The 17607-nt window shown below is 42.8% G+C and overlaps 1 protein-coding gene across 1 annotated transcript in view; it reads right to left on the bottom strand.

Moving 5' to 3' along the window:
* The window catches only part of LOC135092840 (uncharacterized), a 125412-nt gene that overhangs the window by 63197 nt on the left and 44608 nt on the right, over positions 1-17607 (bottom strand). Inside the window, exon 7 of the mRNA XM_063991582.1 lies at positions 15902-15981. Within this exon, the coding sequence (XP_063847652.1) occupies positions 15902-15981 (80 nt within the window). The remainder of the gene's footprint in view (positions 1-15901; positions 15982-17607) is intronic.

The raw sequence follows: 17607 nt of genomic DNA, 5'->3' as shown, positions 1-17607 counted from the left end.
GTAACTCGCAGCGCAAAGGCTCTTACTGCTTTAGTTACCAAGCCTGAGGTGACCAAAGTAGAGTTGAAAGACGCGGTAGACGACTTTGATACGCGTCTTGCTGCCCTGGATGACGCCCAGAGTGTTGTGGAGCTGGCTATCTCAGAGTTTGACAAGTTGGAAGAAGACATCGAGGCCGCCGACCACTTCCGCCGTCAAGTAAGGTGCTCTAGAGTGCAGACAGCAGAAAAGTTAGCCGAGCTCTTAGCCCGGACAGTGCCACGCGCTGGTACATCCTCGCGCAGTGATAGTGGAGCGGACGAGTCAGTGATTAGTAACATTAGATTACCACGTATAGAGTTACCCAAGTTTAGTGGTAATGTGCTTGACTGGCTATCATTCTGGGAACAGTTTGAAGCCTTAGTGGGAGAAGCAAATATACCTGCCATAAGCAAGTTTGGTTATCTACACTCTTCTCTTGAGGGTGAGGCTAAGCGAGTGTTACAAGACCTAACCCTTACAGCTGCTAACTTTCCCATAGCATGTAAGATGTTAAAGGAACGCTTTGGGAAGCCTGAACGCATCATCTTTGCACACATTCCCTGTTGAACATTGACATGCCTTTTAAGTCGTCGGTGTCTAACTACATTTCTTCGCTGTGGAAGATGCAGGACCAGCTTAACTCTCACGTACGTAGTTTGGAAGCTTTGGGAGTTAAGGGAGACCAGTATGGCATTGTTTTGACTCCTGTTATACTGTCCCGTCTTCCTCAGGAGTGATGGAGTGGTATGGAGTGGTATGGAGTCGTATGGAGTGGTCCAGAGATGGTTCAGGACATGGTGATCTTGATTGGTTAATGACTTTTCTCCAGAGTGAAATAGAACGGGGAGAGAGATCAGACTCGCACAGGGAAGGTTGCCGCAGTGAGGAAACACGCAGTGGCCCTATTGCATCTGAAAGGAGGAAAGTAATCCCAGGTACAGCCTCTGCCCTTGTTGCATCCTCAGCACCACGTATGAACCGATGTACGTTTTGTGGTAAGCCTCATCCAAGTGAGAAGTGCTTAAATGTATGTAAACTTACTCGTGCTGAACAAGAAGAAAAGGTGCGCTCTTTGGAATTGTGGTTTAGATGTCTTGAAAGGGGACACATCTCCAAGGGGTGTAAACATAAATGTAGTAAGTGTAGAGGCAATCATAACGCACTCTTTTGTCTTAAAGATCAGCCGAAAGTGACTAGCACTTGTGTCACTTCTAGAAATGATTCTGTTAAGCCAGCTTGGGAAGGTGCAACGGTGAGTTCTGAGAGCAGTACAACTCCTTATTCAGTAAACCGTGTTGGAATTGCACTATGCAATACACGAACCCTTGAACTCCATGTGCTGTGTTCTGCAGACAGCCAAGGTGAAAGTTGGTACTGGTAAAGGTAATAGTGTTCAGGTGACAGTACTTTTTGACACAGGCTCTGACAGGTCCTATGTATCAAGCTCCTTGGTTAAAGGGATTAAGCATACATGGTTGAAATCTGAACCCATTTGTTACTCTGCCTTTGGTAATAATTCCTATCTTAGCCATATGAGTGACTTGTATGATTTGAGATTAGAAGATTGTAAGGGAATTGCTCATTCTTTAGTGGCTGTGGAAATTAACACCATATGTGTTCCTTTAGTTAGTACGTCCCAGGGTACCCAAAGACAAACTCAAGGGATACGAATCATTGTCTTTAGCTGATGATTACTTACACGACCAGCACATTAATGTAGATATTTTGGTGGGGGTTGACTCATACTGGAAATTCATGCGTCCTAATCAAGTTTGTTTACATGAAGGTTTGGTAGCCCAAGAATCCGTTTTTGGGTGGGTTTTGTCAGGTTTTTGGACTTCCAGTAGCTCATTGGGGGCAAGTACACAGCTTCTATGTGTCAATGCAGTGTCTGAATCCACTCTGGATAAGTTTTGGGACTTAGAATCAATTGGTGTAACAAGTAAGGAAGAATTAACAGAGAATTGTAACTATGTTCAGCAGAAGTTTGATGAGCATGTAAAATTTGTAGATGGAATGTTTGTGGTGACATTACCCTGGAAGTCAGAATCTGCTAGGTCTCAGTTGCAAGACAATGTAAAGATAGCTGAGAAAAGGTTGTCTAATTTGTGTCATAGATTCCAGAAGGATCCACACCTGAGGGAAGAGTACGATGCTGTCCTTCGAATGTATGAGAAGGAAGGAATATGTGAAGAAATCCCGCTTTCTCAACTGAAAAGTATTCATCCCACCTACTACCTTCCTCATCATCCGGTTGTACGTGAGAGCAGCTCCTCTACTAAATTAAGGCCTGTTTTCGATGCTTCTGCAGCCAGTTGTAACGGTAAATCCTCGAACGATTGCTTAGAGGCTGGACCCTCTCTTAATCCTGACCTTGTTGAAACCCTTTTGAGATTTAGAAGGTGGCAGGTAGCTTTCGCTGCAGATATCACTAAGGCCTTTCTCCAGATAAATGTAGTAAGAGAAGAGGATAGGGATGTTCACAGATTTCTTTGGCAGTATGGAGATAAAGTAAGAACCATGAGATTCTTACGTGTCCCTTTTGGAAACAAAAGTAGCCCTTTTTTACTAAATGCCACCATCAAACATCATTTAAAGTCCTTTCCTTGCTCAGAAGTGGTGCAAGAATTAAAAGAAAATCTCTATGTAGATGACTGGCTATCTGGCGCTGACAGCATCGAAGAAGGCAAGGAGAAATTCAGCATGTTCTATTTTGGCTCAGGCTGGAATGATATTAGCTAAGTGGACCTCAAACAGTAAAGATATGATGGAATACTTCAGTAATAAGATCTGTCTGGATGAGAAAGAAGCTGTTGAAGTGTTAGGCATGCAATGGAAATTAGATAAAGACTGTTTCTCGTTTACTGGACTTAACGTAGAGACTCCTTTGGAGCTAATTTCCACCAAAAGAGCTATTCTTACCTGTATAGCCAGACTGTTTGACCCTCTTGGTTTTCTAAGTCCTTTCATTATGTATATTAAGATAGTATTTCAAGAGATATGGAAGGAAGGTATTGAGTGGGATGAAGTACTTCTTGATCAGTTATTGTACAAGTTTCAGAAGTGGTTTAATAGCATTTCTCAGTTTAAGACATGGTGTATAAGATGTTATTTCCATGGTGTTTCTTGGAGGCTTATGAATGGATATGAATGGAGCAGAACTACACGCCTTTGGAGATGCTTCCGAAAAGGGTTACGGAGCATGCGTGTATCTAAGATTTCTTCAACCTGATGGTAAATTTCGTGTCTCCTTTGTTATGTCCAGAGGAAGAGTAACTCCAATTAAGAATCTAACCCTGCCACGCTTAGAGTTAATTGGGGCTCTTCTATGTGCAAGGCTGGTAGCATATGTCAAGTCTGCTCTACACACTGAGATGTCTTTATATTGTTGGACAGATTCCATAGTTACATTATCCTGGATAAAGGGAGAACCACACAGGTGGAAAAGCTTTGTGAGGAACAGAGTCTTGGAGATACAGGAGTTAACTTCACCCAGTACGTGGTATCATTGTCCAGGAAAGGATAACCCAGCTGATCTTATTTCTAGGGGTACACTGGCCGTGGATCTAGTGTCAAGCGAGATGTGGCTTGATGGACCAGCTTGGTTGTCTCTGCCCATTCAACACCCACAGCAGGAACAATATATGCTAAATAATAAGGAGAATAGTGAAGAGGAGGTGGCTGCTTCCTGCCTAACAGTAACTGTTTCACATTCCTCTGTGTTTGAGTTTGGTCGTTGGGGTGAGTTTTGCAAGGCAGAGTTGTTGCTTGGGTACTTAGATTCATTCGTAACTGTAAACTCAGGGGTGAAAGGTGCACAGGTCCATCAATGTATGAGGAGTTAATTAAGCAAGGCTAAGATGAAGTTGTTCCAGTGTGTGCAACGTGAAGCTTATGGCTAGGAATTTGAGGCTCTTTCACAAGGCAAAGCTATTCCACAGAGTTCTTCCTTAGGCAAACTTGACCCATTTATAGATGTTGATGGTTTGCTAAGGGTAAAGGGGCGCTTAGATCAGACTGATAATTTGTATGAAAGCAAGCATCCCATTATAATCCCTTCTGGACATATTGCACAACTATTAATTAGGTTTCAACATTTACTGCTTAATCATGCTGGTGTTTCTGTCCTTGTATCCACTTTAAGAAGCACTTACTGGATTGTAGGATTGAGAAGGATGGCAAAGTCAATATGTAACAAATGTATACCGTGCCGTAGGCACCACTCTAGGGGTTGTTCTCAGCCTGTTATCCCTCTTCTTGCATCAAGGGTTGCACCTTCACCTTCCCTTTACAGTTATTGGTTTAGACTATGCTGGGCCTTTATTTTGTGTAGATAAGTCTTCCAGTAAGTTCTACATACTGCTATTTACTTGTGCTGTTGTCAGAGCTATTCATTTAGAACTAACAGATTCTCTGTCAATGAGCGATTGCACCTTGGCTTTGCGCAGGTTTGAAGCTAGAAGGGGTCTCCTTTGTATATTCTATTCTGACAATGCCTAAACCTTTGTTGGTGTTTCACATAGATTAAAGCATATATTTGGTTCTCATGCTCCAAACTGGAGATTTACTTTCCCACGTGCCCCATAGTGGGGAGGTTTGGTGGGAGCGCTTAGTAAGGTCAGTCAAGGTTTCACTCAGAAAGACATTAGGAATTAAATGTCTACTAAGGAAGGAATTGGAGACAACTTTGCATGAAATAGAAGCTTGCATCAACTCACGACCATTGACCTATGTTGGTGAGGAACTTGACAGCGCCCTCCTCCTAACTCCTTCACATTTCCTTATTGCCCGTACTGCAGGGTTTAAAGTGGAGGATAGAGATGAAGGCAAGGTGCAATCTACTGCTATGGACTTGAGTTTCAGGGAACAAATAAGACAACAGCAACTTGATAAATTCTGGAAGTTATGTGGCTGTGATTACATTATGAATTTGCCTCCTACTGTAAAGGTATTTGTACCAAAATGTAATTTAAGGGAAGGCTTTATGGTATTGATTAAGGAAGACAATATTCCTAAGATGTATTGGCCCTGTGGTATTGTGTTAGAAGTCTTCCCAGGTAAAGTTTTTTTTTTTTTTTATGTAAGAAGGACACTGGCCAAGGGCAACAAAAATCTAATAAAAAAATGCCCACTGAAATGCCAGTCCCATAAAAGGGTCAAAGCAGTGGTCAAAAATTGGTGGATAAGTGTCTTGAAACCTCCCTCTTGAAGGAATTCAAGTCATAGGAAGGTGGAAATACAGAAGCAGGCAGGGAGTTCCAGAGTTTACCAGAGAAAGGGATGAATGATTGAGAATACTGGTTAACTCTTGCGTTAGAGAGGTGGACAGAATAGGGGTGAGAGAAAGAAGGAAGTCTTGTGCAGCGAGGCCGGGGAAGGAGGGGAGGCACGCAGTTAGCAAGATCAGAAGAGCAGTTAGCATGAAAATAGCGGTAGAAGACAGCTAGATATGCAACATTGCGGCGGTGAGAGAGAGGCTGAAGACAGTCAGTTAGAAGAGAGGAGTTGATGAGACGAAAAGCTTTTGATTCCACCCTGTCTAGAAGAGCAGTATGAGTGGAACCCCCCCAGACATGTGAAACATACTCCATACATGGACGGATAAGGCCCTTGTACAGAATTAGCAGCTGGGGGGGTTGGGGGGGGTGAGAAAAACTGGCGGAGACGTCTTAGAACACCTAACTTCATAGAAGCTGTTTTAGCTAGAGATGAGATGTGAAGTTTCCAGTTCAGATTATAAGTAAAGGACAGACCGAGGATGTTCAGTGTAGAAGAGGGGGACAGTTGAGTGTCATTGAAGAAGAGGGTGACAACATAAGCAGAAGGATTAGAGGTCAGGAAAAGGTCAAGAATGTTGGGGTATCTCCAAGACGGTCAGGAATACGAGTAGGGTGTTGCACAATTATACAATTTGTAATACCTGAGGATGTCATATGGACCGTGATACTTTACCTGTAAGGGGGAGCCAGGAATAGGTATAAAGGCGAGGACTTAAGTCACTCTTCGAAAGTTCTTACTTGAGTGGCTCTATCAAAATGAGCTTTCATCCCACGTTGCGTTTGCTGAGATTAGAGTGGGCAAATGAGCGGACTTTATGAAGGTTGGACTATAAGTTATCCAAGTAGTGGGTGAACGTGACAAGCCTATGGACTGTGAAGTCAAGCAGCTTGTCTTTAACAAGTTGTAGGGGTCCCCTCACTTTCCTACCAAATAATAATTCACGCCTCACCTTCCTACCAAATAATAATTCAAAGGGAGAAAGACAAAGGGTATCGTTGAGTGTTTCTCTAATAGCGAACACCATGAAGGGCAGTGCCTCGTCCCATTCCTGGTCCTGTTCGTAACAAAACTTTCGTAACATTGATTTTAGGGTTTGATGAGACCTTTCTACCGCATCCTGAGACTCCGGATGGTAAGCGGTCGCTAGAGTCTGCGTAATACCAAATTCAGTTAAGACAGCCCGTGAAGTTTGTTCCCCGGTCGCTCTGTATTTCCTGGGGAATGCCACAGGTGGTAAACATGTAGCGAGTTTAGACAGTTTTAGTATTGATGTTCTTAATAGGGAAAGCCTCAGGATGCCTAGTAGTTGGGTCAAGCACAGTTAGTATATATTGGTTACCCTTCTTAGTTTTTATTAAGGGTCCTACAACATCAATGATGATTTTCTGAAATGGTTCTGAAGGAACTTGTAAAGGCTGTAGAGGGTAAGGAGGGATGGTTTGGTTAGGTTTGCCTGCAACTTGACACGTATGACATGAATTGAGAAATGAGGCTACGCCCATCCGTAGAGCTGGCCAGTAAAAATTACTATTTTATCACAGATTTTCGTGATACATTTTATCACAGATTTTCGTGATATATTTTATCACAGATTTTCGTGATACCTAAGTGTCCAGCAACGTTTTCATGAGCGATCTCTACCACGGGTGTTCCTAAGACTCCTGGCAAGACTACTTGATGGGCCTCAGCCCATGCTGAATCGTCATTACGTTTAGGTGGTTTATATACTCTCATAAGGATGTCTCCCTGGTAGTAAAATGATATGTAGTGAATGATTTGATCCATAGGAATGACTTAGGAGTGAAATTTGGTTAATGATTCATCCTCTTTTTGGGCCACTGAGAAAACTTTCGTAATGAACAATTGATTTAGGTTCACATGGGCTGGAGGATTCGGAGGTTTGGGAAAAGACTGATCAGCAATGGGATTGTTCTGGGCGGCTTGTGCTCGGGTCACGGTACAAACCAGAAACAAATTAGGTTGTTCCCGCTCAAGTTCCCCTATAGGATTATATGGGAGTGATGAGTCTTTAATGACAAGGGGTGGAAAGACTGCACCACCGGCCAAATCATTAGCCAGTAAAATTAGGAATTAGGTATGGGCAAGGATTGATCACTACTGACCCCAATAATCACTTCTCCCTTCACTATAGGACTGTCAAGGTGTACTCTGGCTAACGGGAGTGGAAACGGATCATGAAAATCCTTTAAATACACCTTTTCACCAGTGTAGCTTTTTTCAATCCCAGGGAATGCTGATTTTAGTACAAGTAACTGACCTCCAACAATATCCCTTAGTACAAGTAACTGGCCTCCAACAGTATCCCTTATAATATTTACCGAGTATTTTAAGTTCACCAAAGGAAACTGATCCTTTTGACATAAATGGGGTAAAAATAACTTGTCAGAGGGATCTGTTTCCGTAGTGTTAAATGAGGCCAATGGTTTGGTAAAAGCACCTTTCACTACTTTGCATTCGGGATTAGGGCAATCTCTTATGAGGTGGCCAGGCTTTTTGCAAAATGTACACACTGGAGAGAACTTGTTACCACTAACGACCGACTTGCCATTGTTTACAGCACTTTCACCGGACCTTGCAATTGGCTCAGCCTTCCTCTCTCCCACGGGACCTGGACGGTGAACCAGTGAAAACGTCTGCAATTTCAGCAGCTTTAAGTAAGTCCGTCTCGTCTCTGCTGGTGATGTGCATTACAACTGAATGAGGCGTTTAAAATTCCTCCAAGGCGATCAAGTTTACTAGCTGGTCATATGTGGTGACTAAAGCCGACTTAGAATATAGAATACTTTTCTTAACGGAGGCATAATCAGTGTTACTTTCTAGACCTCCCAAAATGGTTAAAGCTTTCTCAGTGAGCTTGGGCTTTTGGAGCCATGTCCAATCCTCCTGAGGCAATTCTAAGTTGTCAGCAGAGGATTCGGACTTCCTGAAAAACTTTCGGGATCTTAATCTGAGGCAAGAGGGACAAATATTTCATATCTTAGCCTTGTTTGGAGGTTGTTTTTGCAACAAGAGTAACTAGTGAGCTCTTTCTTTCTCTGCTTGTTTATCATGTTCTCCGTCTCTCCTTTTCCTCCTTATATTCTAACCACATTTGTAAGGCAATTTCATTTTAACTTTCTCTATTTCTAAAAGGATATTAGGAACTTCAGTCCTGACTATCTCAGAGTCCTTTACAAGGGCTAGGTACAAGAGGAGTTAATATATTGAGTCACGAGGTCATCTTTTCGAATGTCATGTTTGAATGGAATCTCGAAACCACTAGCAATGTATTTCAGTTGATCCTTGGTTACTTTAGAGGCTTTAATTTCTTCTACAGAAGGATATCCTACAAATTCATGGTGTTTGAATTTCGCCGTTTTGATGTACTCACTTGAATAGAAAAGTGAGAAGACTTTGTCAAAACTCTGCCACAAGTTATCTCCCACAAATTATCTCCTAAGTTTCACTTGAGTTAAAACACTGACAAGATTCGAGACGGTTATTAACCGCAAAGACGGAATTTGCACCCTTGGACACGAGTTAACATCCTTTAAGAGAGAGGCGCGACCCCTGATAAGCCTTTCCTTCACACATAACTAGCCGTAGGTCAGTGAATGATGTACCTCACTTACATCAAACAGGAGCTGGCCTAAAGTACTCTTCAGTTTAGATTGGTCTAGTTACTCGCGATGAAATGTCTAGTTACTCACGATGAAATGTAAAAATTGATATGGAGCTTCAATGGCCCCAAATAAGTGAGAATATGAGTCTCCGAGCAGTATGCGAGGGAGAACATAAGAACATAAGAAATAAGGGAAGCTGCAAGAAGCGACCAGGCTTACACGTGGCAGTCCCTGTTTGAAACACACCTACCTATTTCCATCTGTTATCCCCATCCATAAACTTGTCTAATCTTCTCTTAAAGCTCTCTAGTGTCCTAGCACTAACTACATGATTACTGAGTCCGTTCCACTCGTCTACCACTCTATCTGAGAACCAATTTTTCCCTATCTCCTTCCTAAACCTAAATTTTTCAAGCTTGAACCCGTTATTTCTTGTTCTACCCTGGTTGCTGATCCTAAGAATTTTGCTTACATCTCCCTTGTTATAACCCTTATACCACTTAAAGACTTCTATCAGGTCCCCTCTTAACCTACGTCTCTCTAAAGAATGTAAATTCAACAGCTTCAACCTCGCCTCGTAAGGAATACTCCTCATCCCCTGTATCCTTTTAGTCATTATCCTCTGTACTGATTCTAATAGACCTATATCTTTCTTGTAATGTGGGGACCAGAACTGCACCGCGTAGTCTAGATGAGGTCTGACCAGCGCCAAGTATAACTTTAATATTACTCCCGGCCTTCTACTTTTAACACTCCTAAAAATAAATCCTAGTACCCTATTTGCCTTGTTTCTGGCTTCTATGCATTGCTTCCCTAGACGGAGTTCAGAGCTAACTATAACTCCTAAATCTTTCTCGTACCCTGTACCTACCAGAGTTTGGCTGTCTAATGTGTACCTATTGTGTGGGTTTCCTCTACCTACGCTAAGCACTTTGCATTTATTGATATTAAATTGCATTTGCCATCTATCCGTCCATTCATTCATTCTATCTAAGTCTGCCTGCAAGGCGATGGCATCCGATTCTGACCTAATTAATCTACCTATCTTTGTGTCATCCGCAAATTTACTAACATCACTACTAATTCCACTATCCAAGTCATTGATATACATTAGAAATAACAATGGCCCTAATACTGATCCCTGTGGCACCCCACTAATTACATGACCCCACTCGGATTTCGAGCCGTTTATTACTACTCTCTGTCGCCTGTCACTAAGCCATGACTCTATCCAGCCTAACACCTTCCCATCTATCCCGTGTGCCTTAACCTTTCTCAGGAGCCTTTGATGGGGTACCTTGTCAAATGCTTTACTAAAGTCCAGATATAAGATATCATAACTATCACCATTATCTACTGCCTCGTACACCCTACTGTAAAAACTTAACAAGTTTGTCAGGCAAGACTTCCCCTTTGTGAAGCCATGCTGTGACTGATTTATCAAGTTATGTTTGTCTAAATGTTCCCTAATGTTCCTCGCTATTATTGACTCTAACATTTTACCTACAACTGAAGTTAAGTTGACAGGTCTATAATTAGACGCTAAAGTTTTATCTCCTTTCTTAAAGATGGGTACTACATTAGCCTGCCTCCACATTACTGGTACCTCACCCGACTCCAGTGATTTCCTAAAGACAGAAACTAACGGCTCCCTAATAATCTCTTTATATTCCTTAAGTACTCTGGGATATATTTCATCAGGTACTGGTGACTTGAACTTTTTTAGCCTATCTATCTCCTGTTCCACTATCTCCCTAGTTATGGAAATATCTGTCAGCTTCTCATTCTCATCTGCTCTAAACACCTGTTCACTATCTGGCATATCCTGTATGTTTTCCTGGGTGAAGACAGTTAAAAAATAATCATTCAGAAGTTTACTAATCTCCTCCCCAGAACTAACCAGCTCCCCATCTGCTGCCTTTAATGGACCTACAGTATCCTTATTCTTCGTCCTGTATACCTGATAAAATCCCTTGGGGTCCGTCTTCGCCTGGCTGGCTACCTTTAATTCATAATTGTCCTTAGCTTTCCTCGTTAACTTCCTGACTGTTCTAACTAATTCATTATATTGTGTCCTTAAAACTTCCTCACCTGCCCTTAATCTCCTATATATACTTCTCTTACGCCCTATATAATGCTTCAACCTAGCAGTCATCCATTTAGGGTCATTTTTTTGTGATCTTATTGTTCTATACGGGATATTTGCTAACTGACCTGTATGAACTTTATCTACGAAATATTTATACAATTTATCTACATTTACTTCACCTAGTCCCCTCATCTCATCTCCTACCATCCTCTCCACCCCCTCATGTACTCGCCTCGACCTCACCTCTCTCATTTCCGCATGACCTGACATTCCAACATACTCACACCTAGCTCCCCCTTCCTCTTTCCTCCTCCCTTCCGGACACATCTCCCCTCCTCTTGTCCTACACCCTCACGCCTCACCTCACCTCTCTCATCCTGCCTTATCTCTCTGAACTCCGCCCCTGACCTGACCTCACCCTGCATCCTTTGCCAATCCACTCCTTGGAGGTACCTTTTTAATTTTTCAAAATCTGCTCTCCTAAAGTCAGGTATTTTACTAGTGTTTTTGTTTCTAACTGTTTCTTCCCATTCTAAATTGTACCTAATTTCCTTATGGTCACTGTTACCTAGCTGTCCTCCAACCTCTACCTGCGTGACTGCTTCCTCCCTGCTAGTAAGAATTAAATCTAGAATATTATTCCCCCTTGTGGGTCCTACGACTACCTGTTTTAAAAAATTATCCTGAATTACCTTAAGAAATTCCTCTGCTTCCTTGTTACCCATCAGACTCCAGTCGATATTCCTAAAATTAAAATCTCCTACCACACATACCTGACTGTACCTGCCTGCTCTATTTAATTCCTGCCACAGTGAGGTGTTAATTTCCTCTGTACTGGTCGGTGGTCTGTAAACTACCCCTACTACTACTGACTGCGATCCTTCCTTAATATCTACCCATATCGACTCTGCTTTGTTATCTGTTTTAATTCTACTGTTGATACAACACTGTAATGTGTCCCTAACGTAGAGCGCGACGCCTCCTCCTCTCCTGTTTTCCCTATCTTTATAGAACATTGTATACCCATCTATCTTAACCTCTGGATTAAATACTTTTCCTGACATATCTAACCAAGTTTCAGTTAAAGCAATGATATCAAATTTCTCAACGCTCGCTATTCCTCTAAGCAAGTCTATTTTATTCAGAATACTTATACAGTTTGTGTAGTAAACACTTAAGCTATTTCTCACCATCCCTGAGCTAGCTACCTTTCTAGATTTAACTATTTTACCCCTTGCCTTCTCACTACCCCTTCTTCCCTCCCGACTAACGAAAAAAGTGCTGGAGTGCAGTTACCTCCCGCTCGAGTGTTTCGGCCAAAACACGAATACCCTGGCGTGACAAATGCACTCCATCCCTGGCGTACAAGGCGTCCCTGCCATAGAAAAGGTCCCAGTTGTCGATGAACGTCCATCCATTACTCCTACAATGATTCGCGAGCCTGCGATTCACTGTAATAGCCCTGGACAGCCACTCAGCACCAACTCCCCTCCTCGGCAAGACACCACATACCACGGGGATCCCACCCTTGTCCCTAATCCTGTCCAAAGCCTGTCGAAACCTCCTGATAAGCTCCTCACTCCTGACCTTACCAAGGTCATTCCCTCCCGCACTGAGAAAAACAATGGGCTTGGTCCCATCCTTTTCTAAGCACGTGTCTAGCCTATCAGCTACCTTCCCTATCCTGGCCCCCGGCAAACACACCCTCGACCTACGCTTCCTATCCCTAGCACAGAACGCACTATCTAAGTGCCTAACCTGACTATCACCAAACACAAGCACTCTACCTTGGGGCAGGGTAACTGCATCTGCCCCCTCCTTCTTGCCTCCTCCCGCCCTGTCCACCTCCTTCTCCTTCCCTTCCTCCAGCACATTGAAGGGATTCTTCGTCTCCACGCAAGGTGCCCCTGAGGACCTTCACCCTCTTGGCTCCCCTGCACACAACCGACCACTGCTCCTCCGTCGCCTTACTAGGTAAGGAGACGGTGGGGCACGACCCTCCCACAGGTGCTGAGATCCTCTCATAGAACTCAGCCTGCAGGTCTGAGATCCTCTCACGAAACTCAGCCTGCACCTCCGAGATCCTTCGATGGAACTCAGCCTCCACCTCTGACACCTTCGCAACGAAGGCCTCGAGAACAGGAGAACTAACACAACCAGACGACTCAGCAACACAAGGCGCCATGTCTACACTAGCCAGCTATATTAGCGTCAGGTCACTGCTCACTAAACACGTCCGCTCTCTAGGAACCCTGACCTGAAACAGGAGGAACCCTGACCTGAAACAGGAGGAACCCTGACCTGAAACAGGAGGAACCCTGACCTGAAACAGGAGGAACCCTGACCTGAAACAGGAGGAACACTGACCTGAAACAGGAGGAACCCTGACCTGAAACAGGACAACACTCCACGGAATTATCTACCTGAAACCGATACAACTACCGATGTGAATACGCGGTCAGCCCTTTACCTATTCACCAGGCCTATCGTTAAATATTTAAAGGCAAGGTCACCGTGCACCCACCAGCAAATACTTGAGATAAACGATGAAGTGACGAAAACGACTGTGAATAATGTTATGTATGTATGTCAGTGGGTGTGTGTGCCTGAAAACATATCTTAAGTCAGAAACAGTGATTACTTAATTAGCAGTTACGCTAGCATACAAATGACATACATACCAGTTCATAAGATATCCCTGACAGGCCCCCCAGTATATGTTACAAGCATGGGTAGAAGTTGGTTGACTAGGAGTGTGTTGTACTTTTTCTTGTAGCATAAGGTAGTGAAAGTTGACTAGGAGTGTGTTGTACTTTTTCTTGTAGCATAAGGTAGTGAAAGTTGACTAGGAGTGTGTTGTACTTTTCTTGTAGCATAAGGTAGTGAAAGTTGACTAGGAGTGTGTTGTACTTTTTCTTGTAGCATAAGGTAGTGAAACAACGAGTATGAAATATAACTTAATCATTATTAAACTAAATATCCACTACCTGAAGTGGGCATAGCGCGTGCAACTTATCTTGGACACAGTGATCCCGCTTGGGTTCAAGTATGTACAGTTGACATAACATATACAAGCTAGTGAGTAATAAAGTGAACCAAAGGTGACGAAAAAAAGTTAATAAGCAACAAAGTGAATGTAACATGTACCAAATTATAAGCAATAAAGGAACACAAATATAACCAAAATGCAACACAAATATAAGTAGCTCAGGCGTGTAAAGGCCCGTCCACACGACAGGCAACTGTATGGCGGGCACTCTGATTTGCCCGTAATTCTCTCGCATTGAAACAGTGTTACCAGATCAAACTGTCCAATTAAGGCGGCCAGCAGGCACAGGCAGGCGAACGTATGACTTGGGTCAGACGGCGGGCAGAGGGCAGCAGAGCTGTACCAGGCAACGTCGGCCAGTGGAGTGTTCGGTACGACAACATAGGACGTAAAAATCGTAGCTGGACAGTTGAAGTTAAACGACTGACTGTAGGAAATGCTTCCGTTCTCGTCGATACTGGTTTCGCAGTGTATCGATCCTTCTCACTTCTTCAGCAGAGAAAGACCAACCACCGTTGTTCATGTGTTCTGCTATTTTCTGCAGTGTTGTGGCCTTTCTTCTGCAGTGTTGTGGCCTTTCGGTCTCTATTTCTATACTCCACAGTCTTCACATTCCACAGACACGGTTCCTCTGTATAAATCTATTAAAAGCCGAGCTGCTTCCCTTGTCCACTTCTCCATGCTGGATAGACAATGAGTTCACTCCATCTAGTCGACAATTGATACAAATACCGACGGAGGGCACAGTGTTGACTTGTAACATCGTGTATCTGGCAACGTGATTCCTAGTCTCGAGCCTATTCAGTGTCTCAACAACGGACACGAGCACTTCGATGGTTTGCCCGTGGTATTCTCGTCTATGACGTCATCTATACTCGTGACTGCCATCCACACACAAAATTGGTAACAGTGTCTGCCCGCCGTGCATTTGCCCGCCGTGTGGACGGGCCTTAAGTAATGAAGATTGTGAAGGTACGTGTGAGAGCACGAGTGTTTGTCTTCGTCACGTCTTCTAACTCACGACGAGGTTACCGAATCAGCAGCAACAGGAGGGAGCATGCTCCCAAATGCGAGAAGCGAATGAGACTGACAACTATGGAAATGGAAGTCAGTCGTCAGCTCGGTTAGCTCGATCGAGACGTGAGTCGAGACGTGTTTCCAAAGCACCGTGGCGAGACGGTATTCGAAGCCGTTGGTTAGTTGGAGAGATTAGTGGCTGGCGAGGCGGGTACAAGGGCCGTAATAACGTCAATCTAGAATGCTCAAATGCGGAGATACTATATATATATATATATATATATATATATATATATATATATATATATATATATATATATATATATATATATATATATATATATATATATATATATATATATATATATATATATATATATATATATATATATATATATATATATATATATATATATATATATATATATATATATATATATAGATGAATGGCTGAAAGTCGATGAGTCTATTTATGGACGATTTTATATTTGGTACAACATACATCTGTCCTGCCGCCGGAAAGGGGTTAACTTTCACGGTTCCCCACTTATTTTCTGTCTTTCGTCCCCTACATCCTTTAATGCATTGATATTGACGATGATTTCACTGTTGAGCACAATGATGCAGTCCATAGTAAGATCTAAAGTCGATGAAAACTGCCCATAATAATGATCCAAAGCATATGGACAGCATCATAAAATATTGATAAACTAAAGGTCTGTATTTGGTTAATGAAAATTTAAAAGGGGAAAAGCGAACATTAAATCATAAAGTCTATGGGAACAATTACGATTAAATAAAATACAAAAATGAAAAACTTACCTTAGAAGAACAGGCATTTCAAGAGCGCAAAGGACGCAAACTTTGTAGCTTCTGCGGCAGGACTGGTCCGCCCATCCTCCCTATTGTTTATGAATAATGCAAATTAATACACACACACACACACACACACACACACACACTCTTTGGTGGTAATACTATTACATAACTATAAATCGTCATTACCATCATCATTATCATTATAATCATCATCATCAATTCTCATTAAAACTGCAGGACAAAGACCTCCCTCAGTGGTTAGTGTGTTGGAAACAGATAACCAAATGCTAATGTCCATGCTAATGTCGTGTGTGTGTGTGTGTGTGTGTGTGTGTGTGTGTGTGTGTTTTATTCATCCACATCATCTGCTGGCCTCAACGACACAGCCAGTCATTCCCCTATTTTCATACACCACCCACGGAGACAGCGAGGTCACAGTTCCCCTTTCTTACTTGCCGCTGGATGAACACGGCCTGTCTATTATTTTGTCTTTACATATGCAGGATTTTACGCAAGGAGAAAAAAAAAAATTGTTGCATCTTGTCGCATATCAAAAAGTCTTGTAGTGTACCGTCCCGCCGATGACACCACATGTACCGTCATGGTACCGCCGCTACAGACATGTACCTTCTTCTATTCAGCTGATGAGATGATACAAAGTATGCTCGCTTCAGAGTCTGGTCCAGAAATGATTTCCCGATGAAGAGCTTATATCGGTACAGTAGCGATACTGTACATAGTGAAGATATCGTCTATGTGGCTGCAATGGAGGAGAGTTTTTATTTCTAGAATAGATGGAGAGACAATGCCAAAAGACATAACATCTCGAAAACTGATGTATGGAGAAATTGCAAGAAAATGACCGAGAGGAATGCCAAGAGCCACCAACATCAGTGAAGCAAGCAGGTGGAATGAAGACTTAGAGACAACTGATCCTTGGCGTGAGATTGGAGAGCATGGTCAGAATTCAGAAAAGGAATCAGAGACCTTATCTGGCAACCGATGGAGAGGAATGAATTAAGTAAGCATAAGCCTTGTAGGACAGTAGACCTTCTTGATCCCATGAAGAAGTTAGCAGAGAGTACGCCGAGTGGGTTACACACTGCTACGCTGTGAATCTGCGACACGTTTCCATGTGGACAGATGAAAGGAGCTTATATGGTGCAGATTTCGAGTATAGTGTGTAACTTATCTTCTGTTACCTTGAGGCTTGGGGGGGGTTGCTTTTTTTTTTTTTTCTTATACTCGGTCTAGAATGAGTTTAATGGTTTCGTCTACTGGTACGTTTGTAAAAGGGCTTTCTAGGTAGAGTGAGGGGATCGTGTGGATGTCGGGTTGCGCTTACGTTTTTTTAGGTAGCCCACCCTGTATACTCTGGTAACTTCTTCACGAGATCAACAGAATCTGCTGTTCTGCCAAAATAAACAATCTCTTCATTAGGGTGAAAAACATCCAAGACCTCCAAGACCTTAAAAGAACTCAGCGAAGTCCCGGTCTCAACTTCACTCCTGAAGAATATAGAGATGAGTGTCTGCCTCTCCTGGATGTATTAGTCACTGCCCTTAACGCTGCATTCACTACTACTTTCTGCATTAAAGACGCAAACCGAAGACTGTGTTTCAACAGAGACAACGAATACCCTCTAGCGCTACCTTCAATCAGCCATTTATCTTTATATAAGACGTGCCCTCTCCTACCTGCTCCTCCTG

Source organism: Scylla paramamosain, chromosome 41 (assembly GCF_035594125.1).
Source record: "Scylla paramamosain isolate STU-SP2022 chromosome 41, ASM3559412v1, whole genome shotgun sequence".
Taxonomy (NCBI): Eukaryota; Metazoa; Arthropoda; class Malacostraca; order Decapoda; family Portunidae; genus Scylla; species Scylla paramamosain.
This window is presented reverse-complemented; position numbering and strand designations above follow the sequence as displayed.